We start from the raw sequence: 14,873 nt of genomic DNA, 5'->3' as shown, positions 1-14,873 counted from the left end.
ATAACTTTAAAGTCACTCACTGTAATGTTGTTGCAATAAAGAGATTGATTGATCGACCACCTCCTCATCATCCTTACAACATTCGAGTAGACCTTACAATACAATCTTTATTCTAGATGGTGGTTGTGATTGAAAATAATGGGATTATGCCATCATGAAATGATCTGATCACCAGAGTGTAAAAGTAAAGCTACTGTGTATCAGGTGTAGCAGTTACCAGACCTTTTGTGAGGGTATTTTTTTTCCACAGCTCTGAGTTTCAGAGTGTGAATGGTGAGATCAGTTAGAATAATACATGAGCTGCTCCGGCAGGGAACCTGAAGTGAACAACTGCAAGGAGCAACTTTTAAAAAGAAGCAACGCTTTCGTGTTGAAGGACGAAAATAGTCCAACTAAAAACAGATTTTTTTCCCCCCTCAAAATGTAGATTTATGTTACAAACATAGGACAATAGAGAGAATAGCTTTGAAATAGATGAGATGAATATATTGTCCTTGCTGAACATGGTAAACAGTGCATTTGGTTTAATCACCATCAACAGTTAAACAAACCAAACTCTGTTTTTATTTAATCGTTTTCTGCCCTTTATTTGCCTTCTTTTCATCTTCATATTTGCACCTTCCTTTATGTCTGCATCGTTCATCCTCCTTGCTTTCTCTTTACTGCCCCCCTGTCTCACCCTGCTTCCCAGCTGAGCATGGAGGAAAATACAAAGCATCCATCTTTATCCGTGCGTTAGAGAGGCACCCAGTCTCCCTGTTGCTAGGTAACGCAGCAAAATGCTCCTGCTCATTCAGACTTGTAGACCATTCATGCACCAAGAGCTCTCGGCTGTTATGGCTGCTGCCGTATAGCTCAAATCAGCCTGAACAAAAACCTTTCATATCTGCTTGCAGACAACAGAGGGAGGAAATTGGCAGACAAATTTGGATTTTATGCTTGCAAACGTCAAAATGGTTGACTTATTTTGTGTGTCTGTTGGATGCTTATGATCACAGACACACTTGTTGGCAAGGATTTGCCATTTGCTGTTTTGGTTATTGAAGAACCATCGTTTGACTGCAGTATCATAGCTAATCTGTCATGAGATCTGATGTTACATAAGCACATGTGTAATGAGCGACACCCTATAATCAGAACAGAGTTGGGCTTTGATGTACTCAGACACGTGGTTCTACAGTTGCATATTCTAAATTTAGTCCCGCTTATGGGCATTTAGAATGTATCATCAGCATATGAGGCTGTTTTTTTTCAGTCTCCATATTAAACCCAGTTTTATTTTGTTTCCGTTTTCTGACTGCATGTAATTATGTGTTTAGGCAATGGAGTACTTGCCAGGTGGCGACCTTCTGTCTCTGCTCAACCGATACGAGGACCAGTTTGATGAGTCCATGGCTCAGTTCTATTTGGCTGAGCTGGTGGAGGCCATTCACGCTGTCCACCAGCTGGGCTATGTTCATAGGTGAGGTCTTAATTGCTCAATTGTAATGTGAGACTCAATGTTTTCATAGGCTAGCCAGCAGTTTAGGCTCGTAAAACAATAAATGGACAGGGGAAATGCAGCATTGTAATGCAAGAGAAAAGTTTCACAAATGGTGGCATACCCAATCTCTTCTAAAAATAACCACTTGCAGGGATGTCAAGCCAGAGAACGTTCTCATTGATCGGACTGGTCACATTAAGCTGGCAGACTTTGGATCCGCTGCTAGGCTCACATCTAACAAAACAGTAAGTGGATTATCAAGTTTGCTTAATGTATTAATGTCACAATGGTTGACAAGCGCCCGTTTGATTTCCCTTCTTCCAGGTGGCAGCCCCCACAGTGCCCGTGGGAAAGCAAGACTTTCTCTCTCCTGAGGTCTTGGCAGCCATGAATGGGGGCCCTCACAGCACCTACGGGGTGGAGTGTGACTGGTGGTCCCTGGGGATCGTAGCCTATGAGATGATCTATTCAAGTTTGCCTTTCTCTAAAGGCACATCAACGCAAACTGTCCACAACATCCTCAACTATCAGGTTCTTTTACGTTTGACAACACTCAGGATTGATCAAAATATAACTTTTGGCACACCCCTCTTAGATTTGGCGATCAGATATTGGTCATATTTTCTTTCATTTTTAGTTCTTCTACAGTAAGTGTAATGACCAGATGTCTGTCTATGTTGTTTATTTAGGGTATGACGCAATAACTAACATTTTGGTACATATTCTTTGGCTTTAGCAGTTTCTGAAGATTCCAGCAGAGCCGTGTGCCAGTAAACCATTTGTAGACCTGGTGCAGAGCTTGCTGTGTGGAGCTCAAGAGCGTCTGGGATTTCAGGGTCTCAGGTGCCACTCCTTTTTCTCCAGTGTGGACTGGAACAATTTACGACAAGGTAAGGAGGTTCTCCCTGTGAATTTTCTGTTAGTGTTCTTATTTTTGCCCCCAAACAACACGGTATGAGTGTGTCGACTGGAGTTCCTCACTTACAACAGACTTTGCATTGCAAGATGTTGGCAAAGTGCCATCTGTTTGTGAGGCGAAACAAGCAGGAAGCAAAGTGAATGAGTCCTGCAACTCTTCAATGCCAGATCGATTTTTTGGCCATCGGATTTGCAAAGAAAGCCGATGCTGCTTTGAATACACAGAAAAGGACGCTGAAGAGGCTGACATTTTCAGCTGAGCGTCTGTGAGAAAAATCACACGCATAGCATTCACACTGAGGGACATTTTCAGTCAAGCCTCGTCACATTCGGACAAACAATGCTGAGATTCCCAAGTGCGTACGCTATGCGAAAGGCCTCATGTCTTCAGATGAATCAACACTTTATTTTTGGTATTCTGACATTATTAGCAAACATTGGTATGCCGGTCCTCTCTTCTGGAGCATTCTCATCTGCACTGAATGATAATGTTGTTGCCTGTTTAAAATCCACAGTACCATCACTGGCATCGACTGTGATGCAATGTTTGGAATTATATTATTATTTGGGAGTGTTTATATTTGGAAGAATTATTTACTTATTAATGTATTCAATCTAAACTATGAAAAGAAGAGAGGCAGTTATGCATTAATGCAAAATGCCACCCTATGTATTTCTAACTGAATGCAGGCTGAGCTTTATGCTTCTAATGTGGTTTAAGATGAGAAGCTTGCTTTGCTGCAGTGAGAGAGGGCAAGCGAGTGAGTGAGCGAGCGAGCAAGAGGAGGGAGGGACAGAGGCAGCATGTGCATCAACGTGCGACTTACCGCACTCTAGGCGAACACCGCTCTGCTAGGTTCCTCCTCCCCTCCGTTTTTCCTGTCTTCCCCCTCTCCCCCCACCCCCTTTTTAAACTAGCTTCTTTGCCACGGCAAACATTTTCATTGCCCCTTTTCACTCCCTCCTCTAATTCTTTCTCCCTGCAGTTCTGCCTCCGTTCGTTCCTGCTTTGCATGCTGAAGATGACACCTCTAATTTTGAGGAGCCGGAGCAGGCAGTCCCCCGGGCAGCCTCAGCAGCCAAGCGAGGAGCTCCCCCAGTGGGCTTCCAGGGCAAGGATCTCCCCTTTCTAGGATGGTTCTTCAGCAGAGCACTGACAGCATTGGCCAAAACTGAGTAAGTTCAGTCTGTTAAGTGTGTATTTGGTGGCTTTTCCCCCCACCCCTACCGCAAACACACCCCCTATTTTTCCTGTGGACCCTTCTAATGCACCCTTGTTAATTAACGACCCCATGCCACCATTGGATACCGTTCTGCCTCCACATTCCTCATTACCTTGGCAACAAATTCCAGGTAGCCTTGTTTTATGTGACCCATAGTCTTGTGTTGGGCAGTGATGTGTGCCATTATTGTCATGCCTGTTGGCTTGTATTGGCTTACATGAGGCAAACAAGGGGGGGGGGGCACATATTGTATTCTATGTTGCTCCCTTGCCTGCAGTTCTTTTGTGTCTGTGTGTCTGTTTAAGAGCACATGTAGTTGATGCGATGCCCAGAAAGAGCAAATTATTGGCCCAGATGCTATGAGCTTGTGTTATCTCGCCGTCTGTACCTGATTGGTATGCAGCTGAGTGTGTCAATGAGGTGCGCTGAGAGGTGGAATCCCACTCACGCTAACACACATACACACACATACGGAGCAACGTTCTCACCCTGTCTGCTGTATTGTGCTCTCCCCGTCTGTGTTGTGCTGCTTAATGGCATCCTGAATACAGCATGGGTTTTGGGACCATAATGATCCCTGATGGTTGACTTCTCCACCTCTGGTAATATTCCAGAAAGATACGTTTGACTCCTGCTGCCGCGTGGCAGTTGATGGTGCTGGATACTGCAGCTCATGGCAGCTGCAGAAAGGGAGGAAAAGGCGTTAGCAAATTAGACAGCAAAAGGGATGAGAGCTGAAATTGGGGGAGAGAATCTATTTCTACGGTGACTACTGTGATGTTTTTTCCTCCCACAAATACCCTCCTTCATCTATATGCCGCTTCTTATTTCTCCATCTTTAAATGTCCCTGCCCCTTGCTATTACACCAGCATTCATAAATTCATGGTGTTCTTCTCTAGTAGTTGATTAAGTGGAGAACAACGCTCCTAGGATGTCACATTTGTGTGTGGGCGCATGCATATGCATATGGGCTGTCTTTTTTGCTTTACCAGGAAGAAAAAAAAAAGAAATTAACTCGAGAAAGCTGGGCGTTATGAAATGCCAATAGTGTGTTTTGGGGGTTTGTAGAATCCTCCTTTTGTTGTCATTTTTGTTTTGAATCCGTTTGACTGCTCATTAGTACAACTCAACAAAATCCCTGAAGCAGCGTGCCTCAAACTCTCACAGATATCCTCTGTGCCTTAGTAGTTTAAATTAATTTTTGCTGTGCAGCTCGTATGCCGTTTTAGACTCCTCTGTGAATATCTCCTCTCATTTAGGTAGAAATCTGAAATTCATATGAATAGTTAATTGTCACTTTAAGAGGCTTTTTACGCTTTTTAACCCATTCATGAATGGGAATTGGAACAACAGTGGGTACTTTCAAGCTGTGCGGTAAATGGTCTAACATTTAAATTGAGACCTGAAAATAACACAGCCATTATGTCAAATTGACATGAATGGACATAGCCAGATGGCCAGGGTGACAGCTTTCATAGCCCCCCAGGGAGTGACCCCTGAACATGGGGGAGATCAACGAGAATTTTCAAGTGGTCGTGATCCTGTTCAGTGACAATGTCTCTCATCAACTAACAACAAAATTGCCAAGATGTAATGTTGTATTGTTTAGTGTTCTTTAATAACTCCCACCTGTCTTCTCAAGGCTAAAATTAAAATATCGTAGTGGTGGTGCAAGCATAAAACACAAAACACATTTAGTTTGGATTAGAAACTATATTTTAGTTACAGTACACGTGTTTTTATGTTTGATTAAAAACAGGTGACCTAGATTGTTAGAATGTTGGAATTATAAGCATAAAATGGTGTGCATGAATCAAATATATGAGGTCATGTTTTTTTTGTTGTTGTTTTTTTTTGTACTTGTGAGCATTTGTTTATGCTATTGTTTGCTCTAGGGCGGTGTCTGCAGGCCTCAACTCTCCTGCAAAGACCAACTCCATGGAAAAGAAACTTCATATTAAAAGCAAGGAATTACAAGAAACCCAAGACAAATGTCACAAAGTGAGACTTTTTCTTCCGTTAATGTTTCCTTTTGTATTTTGTATTAAATAACTCAAATACAGGAGCAGCTCCGTAATGCAAGAGGAAATATGACAAAGCAGAATACTTTGTCATTGTGAAAATGCTTTTTCACCTGACTTTACGTATTGAAAATTGTTTACTGAACACGAACAATGAATTTACTAAATAATCAGATATCTTAAATCTGTGTTTTTACGCAGATCAGACATTTTTCAGATCATTTTTTCATATTGTATGTGAGAACATCAATGGTTCGCGACACATCCTCAGTTGGATAACAAATATATTTAACAAATATATTTCCTTTCAGTGGGATTTGTTGTCTTTGAGTTAACTGTATTTACGTTTTCTCCTCATTGTTATTGCAGCGGTCCAATCCCTCTTCCTGTAATAATATATTTGAATTGATCAATACAGAGCCACATTATTTATTCAATCTCGTCTGTTCAGATGGAGCAGGAGATTTCCAGGTTCCAACGTAAAATGACTGACCTGGAGTCAGTGCTTCACCAGAAAGATGTGGAGTTGAAGGCCTCTGAGACGCAAAGGAGCATCCTCGAGCAAGACCTCGCCACCTACATCACCGAGTGCAGCGTGAGTCATATGACGCACAACTCTGAATCCCTCCAGACATTCTGTGCATGAGTTTCACAAACATTCTCTGATATGGCCTTGGCAAAAGCCCAAATACTTCAGTAAAATCTTTCCAGAAGTCATGTTGTTTGCACAAACCAAATAGCTCTTCAGTGGCAAACACATAATTCTGTAAAGTGAAGAGGGATGGATGGATGGTCTACAGTCGTTGCCTGGCTCCTGAATAATCCCAGAGACAAATGAAGATAAATAATAATATGGAGAATAAATAGATGACACTGAATATGAACAACATAATGTACAGCGTAAACAGTAAATACTTTAAATTATTTTAAATAAATAATAAAAATTTAAAGTTGGGGCATGTATCATCTTTAATCGGACGCAGAACACATTTTTAAATTCAGACCTCATTTAAAGAAAACCTTCAAACCAAATCATGCTTCTTTCACAAAATGTTGTACTTCTGTGCCCTGTACGAAATAAATAGATATACCTTTTTTATATGCTGTGTTTGCAGAGCCTAAAGAGAAGCCTGGAGGAGGCACGTGTGGAAGTCTCCAGAGAGGATGACAAAGCCATGCAGCTGCTGCACGATATCCGTGAACAGAGCAACAAGCTGCAGGAAATTAAAGAGCAAGTAAGTATAGTGCAGTAATGCCTTGTTTATCGTTATTAATTGGTTCCAGACCCAAATGCGATAAGTGCATTTCTGCAAAGCAGGATTCCTTATTTGTAAATCATAGATTTTCGTACAGGGTGGGGGTTATTCCAGTCCAAATTTTTCACTTCCGATCCCATTCTGATATTGCAGCGTTATATATGCAGGTAGCGGTATAACTCAAAGTGAGATTAAAGCAGCAGTATGTATGAGGAAAAACTCAACCATTTACAGTACTTCTTGATGCATCTGGTGTATAGTTTTATTGACAATAGCCATACGGAAGCGAGGTTCGATGGACTCAATGAAGCATTTAAACCCGACATTACTCATCACCGACAGTTTTAGACAATGACTTTTTGGCCACAAGCTTTGTAAGAGTTTCAAACAACGGCGGATGTTGTAAAAACCCTCCTTCAAATGGGATTAGAGTATAGTTTCATAAACTCAAGTGTAGAAAAACAACAATACCTATTGTAATCGGAAAAATACAGATGAAAGATGCATTACCCATGTGTGGCTCTTCACTTTTATGCCACAGAGGCCCCAGAGCGAATCGTGTGGGGGCCTTAATGTTAGCTTAATACTTAATACTACCCCTTTGCATTCGCCGTAATGGACATTCCTGATATAGTATATACAGTATGTCCATTCATAAAATGTATTACTTAACATTGTTTTCACATAGAAAATAAACACTCATTTTCAAGGTGTGGCGGTGCGCCGCATTCAACTGCATGTAGCGGAAACCCCGAGTTATTATAAAAGGTTTTGTGTTCCCTGCCTTATCTTTGATTTGGATTCTGTGGGGAAGAGCAATCATTGCTGCAGAGCACTGCAGCGTTTGTAGCCCCCACTGCACATGGAAACAGTGTCAGCACATCTTGGTCAGGAAAGCAATGAGCACTCTCTTTTTTTTAATGCTGTTCCCAACATGCCTCTGAAATAATTATTTTCCCCAGGTGAGTCGTATAAAAGCACATAAAGCATTTAATGCCTGTGCCAGTTGTCCTGACAAGTTAAGTGTACTTGTAGTACTTGTACTTGTACTTAAAGATGTATTCATTGTTTGCAGTGGTGTGCAACAGCTGAATAATACTTGGTATATTTTGGTCATCATACATACTTAACATTGTTGGCACAAAGTGTAAATGAGTTCTACTCATAAAAAAGGCCAAAAATGCTACTATGCTAATGTTAGCGTGCTAGCATGCAACACCTAGCAGTGTCTGCGTATGTTAATACTCATAAAAATGGCAGAAAATGGCACTATGATAATGCTAGCAGTGAGTAAAGTGGGAATTTTGCATCAAGCAAAAAGGTTTGTCATGTCAGGTAATTTTGCCAAAATTAAAAATGGTCAGTTTGAGAGCCCTGAATGCGTGGAATGGTTTCACAGTGGCATGGTTGGAATTGGTTGGAAAATGAGCGAATGCTGGAAGTTTGAAAACTGGCTCATTCATTTTCAATGGGAAAAATGTTTGATAAATGGCAGAATTATTTGGTCAGTAATAATTGCTAATACTCTCTGACATCATCAGTCACAACCCCACAATGTTATATGTTTGATTTGCCTTGTTAGAATATGCTGCTGTACCTAATCTCGTGTCCAGTGAGCCTTGTGTGTTTCCCTGTCAATGACGACGGTGTGTGGCCTATCTTGTTAGGAGTACCATGCCCAGCTGGAAGAGATGCAAGTGACCATCAGGCAGCTGGAGGAGGACCTGTCAGCTGCCCGACGCCGGAGTGACCTCTATGAATCTGAACTTAGAGACTCAAGACAAACAAGCGAGGAGCTCAAACGGAAGGCGGTGGAGTACCAGCAGAGAATCCAGAAGGTGTGCTCTCCCACAACTGTGCTGCAGGTGTTAGAAATTGGGTGAAATCAAACATTATTTGGTTTATAGGCCAAAGAGCAAGGTAAAGCAGAGGTGGAGGAGCTTCTCTCCAAACTTGAAAAGGTAAAGTTACATTTTGTAAGGTAATATGCATTGTACTGGAGTGTTATTGATAATAAGTATTTCTTAACTCGTCAAGACTAATTCGGAACAACAGGTGAAAATCCAAGAGCTCCAAGACAAACTGTCAAAGGTACATTTATTTATTAATATTCCTCTTTACAATCATATTATAGCTCGTTTTATCGTTGACATTTGTAACTTATATGGAGCTGTGTCTACTGACTAGCCTTTGACCCCCTGACTTCCCTCAGGCAGTGAAAGCAAGCACAGAAGCCACTGAACTGCTGCAAAATGTCAGGCAGGCCAAAGAACGCCTGGAACGAGACCTGGAACGCTTGCGAGGCAAAAGCGACTCCAGCGACACGCTCAAACGGCGCCTGAGAGAGACAGAGGTAGCACATTAGACAAAAACGCTGCACTGTGCTTTTCTTTCTTTGAAATAGAAATGTTCGACACGTCATGTTACTATAATTGTTCCGCTCCAACTCCTTTACATTAGAAGCCATGTGCGCTTGGCCTTATGTTGTCATTTTGCCGTGTAAGCAGGAGGGCAGGAAGACCCTAGAAAACCAGGTGAAGAGGCTGGAGATGGTTGAGCGGCGGGAGAATAAGCTGAAAGATGACATTCAGACCAAATCCCAGCAGATCCAGCAGATGGCTGAAAAGATCCTGGTGAGAGAGCTACGGATAAGACTTCCTTAATACTCTTCACCACTCCACCCCTAATTTCACCCCCTGCCCATCCCTCCTACTCATCCAGACCTCTTGCAGTTCATTGCTCCTTTCCAAGAGCTCAATCATGCGTTGGCTAACTCAGCCCTCATAAATGGCAGCTTATCAACTCAGTACGTATAGATCGTAGCTTTAACCAACGTCAACATGAACAGGTGCCACCGTCTTGTGGATTTACGACTTTTCTGTGTATGTACAGTACTGACTTTCTTTGTATTGTGAATTTTTGTCATAGGTGGTGCATCAGTGATATCTACTGTGAATGAGGATATGCTTGTTGAATTAATTAAGTTTTTTTTTAACCATATTTATTCCAGGAACTAGAGGACCACTTGAGGGATGCTCAGTCTACAGCACAGAGGATGGAAACCCAGCTCGTCCAAAAGGAGAGACTTTTTGAAGATAAAATTAAGGTACAGTAGCCTTATGATCACCCCAGACAGAACTCGATAGCCTACTAGTTGAATACCTTGATTGTTTAGTTGATATTCGTATTAAGTATACATTCACCTACTCTGTCCAATCAAGGTTCTGGAAGCCCAGATGAAGGTAGACCTGGCCGACAAAGAAAGCCTCGAGGCTAGAAGAGCGCAGCAAGAGGAGGAGTCGAGAGAGAACTGCAAACTGATCAGCGAGCAGAAAGCAGTAAGAAATATGGCATGCTTTCTAGGTTTTGCATACAAGTCACATGTTACATACAGATAACCAAACCAAAGTTACAGTCATTGCTAGGCAGATCTGGTGTGCTGTGGACTGTATGTACCCACTTAACGATGATATTCATTGCTTTTCTAAATACTCAAAGATGAAAAAGAATACATGCATGTGTAATGAATCAGAATGACATACACTTTTAATGACATCTCTCCTTTGTTGTACATACAGGGTTATTCAAAAAGAATGAATTGATTTCTTGATGCATTGAAAGAGGAGTTTCAAAGGCGATTTTTTTTATATTGTCTTAGGTATACGTACGTACTTGCACAGAAATTTAAGTAATTGACCTGGAGTTTTACACATATGGTACATGTTTCTATGTTCTCTATATTAATATATATATTAGCTGTTAGAAATGGGTCAACCAACTAAAAGCAGTATTAATTTGTGAATGAAGGCAAACCCTACTTTTCTTATTTTCAATTCAACAGCAGTATTCAGTCTGTGTTCTTGTATTGCTGTATTTCCTGTATTACACTTTGAAGACTGATTAAATTGTACTGTACATCATGTTGCACTGTAAAGTCTGGGCTCAAGTCCTAATCTGGTTAATGTGGTAGAACTGAGGCAGCTAAGAAGCTTTTAAAGGTAGTCTTCTGACATTGACAGTAGAAGATTCAAGCAACACCTTTAAGGGAAGCTAAGAGGATTTTACAAGAGAAAAACCATCCGATTCCTCTTCTGCCAATATATGTGCATTCCTGAACTCTCGGGATTTGGTACCAGTCGGATTTGAATGTCATTTCCACCATCATATTGCGCTTCCTCCTCCTGCAGACCATTAACGCTATGGATTCTAAGATGAAGAACCTGGAGCAGCGCATTGCCGAGCTGTCAGAGGCTAACAAGCTCGCCGCTAACAGCAGCATCTACACCCAGAAAAATATGTGAGTTAACAAGGCCTTCTTCCCACATTGTGCTTTCATGAGGGTTCCCACCTACACTGACGGCGTTTCCTCCTGCCTCCAGTTGCTTCATTAGGGTGCATTTACTTTTCTATGCTCCCTTCTATGTGATGCAGCATGGCTCATGCTTCATACAGAAAATGCCACTTCAGCTTGTCTCTGAATAAATATTTGCTGGGTTTTTTTTTTTGGTCATATAACTGTTAATTGCAATGTTTTGTTGAGATAATACATACATACATTTCTACTTCTCGTCTAAAATGACAGTATATCTCTTTTAGATAAATACACAAGTAGTTTGATCGTTGTCTACTTTGTTTAACGCAGGAAAGCCCAAGAGGAGATGATCTCAGAGCTGAGACAGCAAAAGTTCTATTTGGAGTCTCAGGCTGGCAAGCTTGAGGCTCAAAATGCCAAACTAGAGGAACACCTAGAGAAGATGAGTCAGCAAGAGCAGACCAAGAGGACCCGTTTAATGGAGCTGGAGAGCAGGTTGCGGGAGGTGAGGCAACGGGAAAATGAAGCACTGGGCAGAATCTTTCTGCTCAAGATTAAGTAAGGCTCTTTAGGTGGCATTGAGTGGAGCTTTACAATATTACTGTCCGCAAAGCCGATTGAGGCAGCTGATCGGCCACTGAGCTCATAGCCTTTTTAGGTAAACAATTAATATAAGACAGCAATTTTGACAACGCAACAATTTTCTAGCTGAGTGAGATAAAAGACCTATTTTGTCCCTACTGATGATATATTAAATATCATAGCCATATACATACATATAGTGCTGATTTTTTTTTTCAAGTTTACCCCTTCACAAAGTTAAACAAGCCAGAATTTTAATGGGAGAAACAAAAACGACAGAACGTAAACTAAAAAAGATGATTTAAATTCATTTGAGGGAAATGAGTAACTCGTGGATTAGCGCTTGGTGGAGAAACGGAGAACAGCTCCCTCAAACAAGCACATGCTGTTCTGTTTTGCACGCTTATTTTGATTAGGGTCGTTTCATTATGGTTGCAGGGGTAAGACCATGGAATGGTCGCCAGCCAATCACAGGGCACATTGCCTGTTATAATGAAATTATAACTACAAGTTACCATTCATAACTTGTTGTACAAGTTATAACTCAAGTTATAATTTTATTATAACTTGTGCCCTGTGATTGGCTGGCGACCATTCCAGGGTCTTACCCCTGCAACTCTAATGAGGATAATCAGTATAGAAGATGGATGGATGGATAATTTGGGTTTGATTCCTTTTAATGACCAAAATTTGACTTCACTAACTTAATTAAGGGGTGTCCCGTTACAACTTTTCACTTCCGATACGATATTGCAGCCGATACCGACATTGAGCCATTATCATCATGAAGGGACTGCTTTTGTCTGAGATTTTTTGATGCAGGCCAATACTGTTTTTTGTTTTTTGGCTGATATCGGGCTGCTATCCAATATCAATATCTCATTGGGACACCCCTAAATTCATAAACATAGAACTTTTACTGCACTGTATATATTATCATATTTGCAATAACACTAATTGGACCTGGAAATCTTAAAGCAGGCGTGCAGACAATAAAATCATAAACAGATAACGAAAAATTAGCCAAACTTGCTCCAAAAGGACTTTCTACGGCTCATCTGTTTTGTAAAAGTTAACATCTGATATCGCCTTGTGTTTTTAAATTGTTCAGATGTTCAGAACAAACCTACCATCTGCTACTCTGGACAGGTTACAGCAAATGTCTATAATTATATGCAAATAGAATCTTTTTCAGGTTCATAGTTACAAAGTAATAAATACACATTTACCCTTGTTGTGTTTCCTTTCCAGATGGGCTTAGAACACGAAGAGGAAAAGCTGGAGATCAAGAGACAGGTGTCCGAGCTGACCCTCTCTCTGCAGGAGCGGGAGTCTCAGATAAGCAGCCTGCAGGCAGCTCGTCTCGCCTTGGAGAGCCAGCTGCAGCAAGCCAAGACTGAACTGGAGGAGACCACAGCCGAGGCCGAAGAGGAGATAACTGCTCTGAGGGTAAGACATTAAGCATATTAACAAAATGGCAACATCCTTCAAAAGTTAAGCATCATCATCATCAAAAAAAATTGGCAGAGGGGCTGTCTATATTTTGGTGATCATCAAACAGAATGACAAACAACAAAGCGCTAAACATAACACATAACTTAAAACTGTTATTTCCAAATGCCCGCAAGGCCTGCTGGGTAGTCCAGCGGCAACAACATGAACTACATATTAAATCCTCCTTGTTTACTTCTCTGGCGACCTCCTAGACATATTTTGCAATCAAGCAAAAATGTGACAAGCACTGCAAAATGTTGGGAGAAAAAGTACTACAAACTACCCAGCATACCTTGCAGCAGGATTTTGTGCGCAGATATGTATTTGAATGCCCACATGGTACGGTAGCTCGGTTACATGTGTGGTGATGTGTAGTGTTGCTTGGATTGCTTTTTTTTTTGGATGAGCTACAGATTGCATCTGACTGTTTTGGCAACTCAAGTGTGCCACAATAGCACACAATAGTTTTGATGTTGGAGTTATAAAATAAAGGAAAATAAATAAAATAAAGGAATTTGGAAATGCCCAGTGGGCCGGATTAAGCCAGATGCCTGATGTGGCCCATGGCCTGTATTTTGCCCACCCTTATGTAGGACATACATTGTCATTTGTTTTTCCTCTTTCAAAATATTTTCTCTTTCTCACAGAATCACAGAGATGAAATTCAGCGAAAGTTTGACGCCCTGAGAGACAGCTGCTCGGTAAGTTTTGCTTTTAGGTCACTTAATTTACAGTAAATATGACATCTAATATACTGTATACAGTAATGTGCTCAAAACATAATTAAGCCAGAAGCACAGATACAGCTGTCATCTCCTGTTGTGAATACTTCCAGGCTGGTGGTGTTTAATTAACACAGACTTCCCCCAGGCTGCTTGTTTACTGTCTTTGTTCATGACATGCACTTTTAATGGGCGGCTAATGAGGTAGAGCAGGTTGTGCAGAAACCAGAGGGTTGGGGGTTCGAACCCCGCTTCCTACATTACAGTCACTTCTGCTGTTGTTATATCTTCGGGCACGACACTTCATCCATGCTGATGAAAGGGCTTGTTATGAACGCCACATGCCCAAGATATGACTTTTCCTGGTGGGATTTGGTATAGCATCGTAGATATTCTCTTCATCATTGTCATCTTCACATGATTGTTGGTGTTGCTTCAGGTGATCACTGACTTGGAGGAGCAACTTACCCAGCTGAGTCAGGAGAATGCCGAGTTGAACCGCCAGAACTTCTACCTGTCCAAACAACTTGATGAAGCATCTGATGAGAGGGAGGACCAACTGCAGCTCAGCCAGGAGGTGGACCGGCTCAGGAGAGAGGTGGCAGACCGTGAAATGCATCTCAACAACCAGAAACAAGTAATGCTGCCGAATATTGGACTAAACAAAGTCATTATTTTCAGCGCCCCTGGCTGTAATGTGCTAGAAGGGTGCATTGTAATAATAGGGGAAACAGTGGAATAGAAAGAAAATATGTATTTTACAAGCACCAATCCATGGAAAGACTAACTCATACATATTTTTTGCCTGCATATCTGCAAATGGAAAAGCAGTAGGGTCACCAAACATGTTTTTTCCAAAAC

At 41.4% G+C, this 14,873-nt stretch overlaps 1 protein-coding gene across 3 annotated transcripts in view; it reads left to right on the top strand.

Annotated features, from left to right (window-relative positions):
* The window catches only part of cita (citron rho-interacting serine/threonine kinase a), a 30,649-nt gene that overhangs the window by 3,597 nt on the left and 12,179 nt on the right, over nt 1-14,873 (top strand). For 2 of the 3 annotated variants that reach the window (XM_058054524.1, XM_058054526.1), the window contains exons 6-25: nt 1,320-1,462; nt 1,635-1,728; nt 1,808-2,014; nt 2,220-2,373; nt 3,388-3,577; nt 5,521-5,626; nt 6,098-6,241; nt 6,762-6,881; nt 8,570-8,740; nt 8,810-8,863; nt 8,940-8,993; nt 9,115-9,255; nt 9,410-9,535; nt 9,913-10,008; nt 10,124-10,240; nt 11,090-11,199; nt 11,545-11,719; nt 13,048-13,245; nt 13,938-13,991; nt 14,452-14,649. In XM_058054524.1, coding sequence (XP_057910507.1) covers nt 1,320-1,462; nt 1,635-1,728; nt 1,808-2,014; nt 2,220-2,373; nt 3,388-3,577; nt 5,521-5,626; nt 6,098-6,241; nt 6,762-6,881; nt 8,570-8,740; nt 8,810-8,863; nt 8,940-8,993; nt 9,115-9,255; nt 9,410-9,535; nt 9,913-10,008; nt 10,124-10,240; nt 11,090-11,199; nt 11,545-11,719; nt 13,048-13,245; nt 13,938-13,991; nt 14,452-14,649 — 2,652 coding nt within the window. Of the gene's footprint in view, nt 1-1,319; nt 1,463-1,634; nt 1,729-1,807; nt 2,015-2,219; nt 2,374-3,387; nt 3,578-5,520; nt 5,627-6,097; nt 6,242-6,761; nt 6,882-8,569; nt 8,741-8,809; nt 8,864-8,939; nt 8,994-9,114; nt 9,256-9,406; nt 9,536-9,912; nt 10,009-10,123; nt 10,241-11,089; nt 11,200-11,544; nt 11,720-13,047; nt 13,246-13,937; nt 13,992-14,451; nt 14,650-14,873 lie in introns of all 3 variants that reach the window. The other variant, XM_058054525.1, reaches the window with a different exon arrangement.

This window comes from Doryrhamphus excisus, chromosome 18, assembly GCF_030265055.1.
Source record: "Doryrhamphus excisus isolate RoL2022-K1 chromosome 18, RoL_Dexc_1.0, whole genome shotgun sequence".
Lineage (NCBI taxonomy): Eukaryota > Metazoa > Chordata > Actinopteri > Syngnathiformes > Syngnathidae > Doryrhamphus > Doryrhamphus excisus.
Note: the sequence above shows the minus strand (reverse complement) of the source record. Positions and strands in the feature narration are given on the sequence as shown.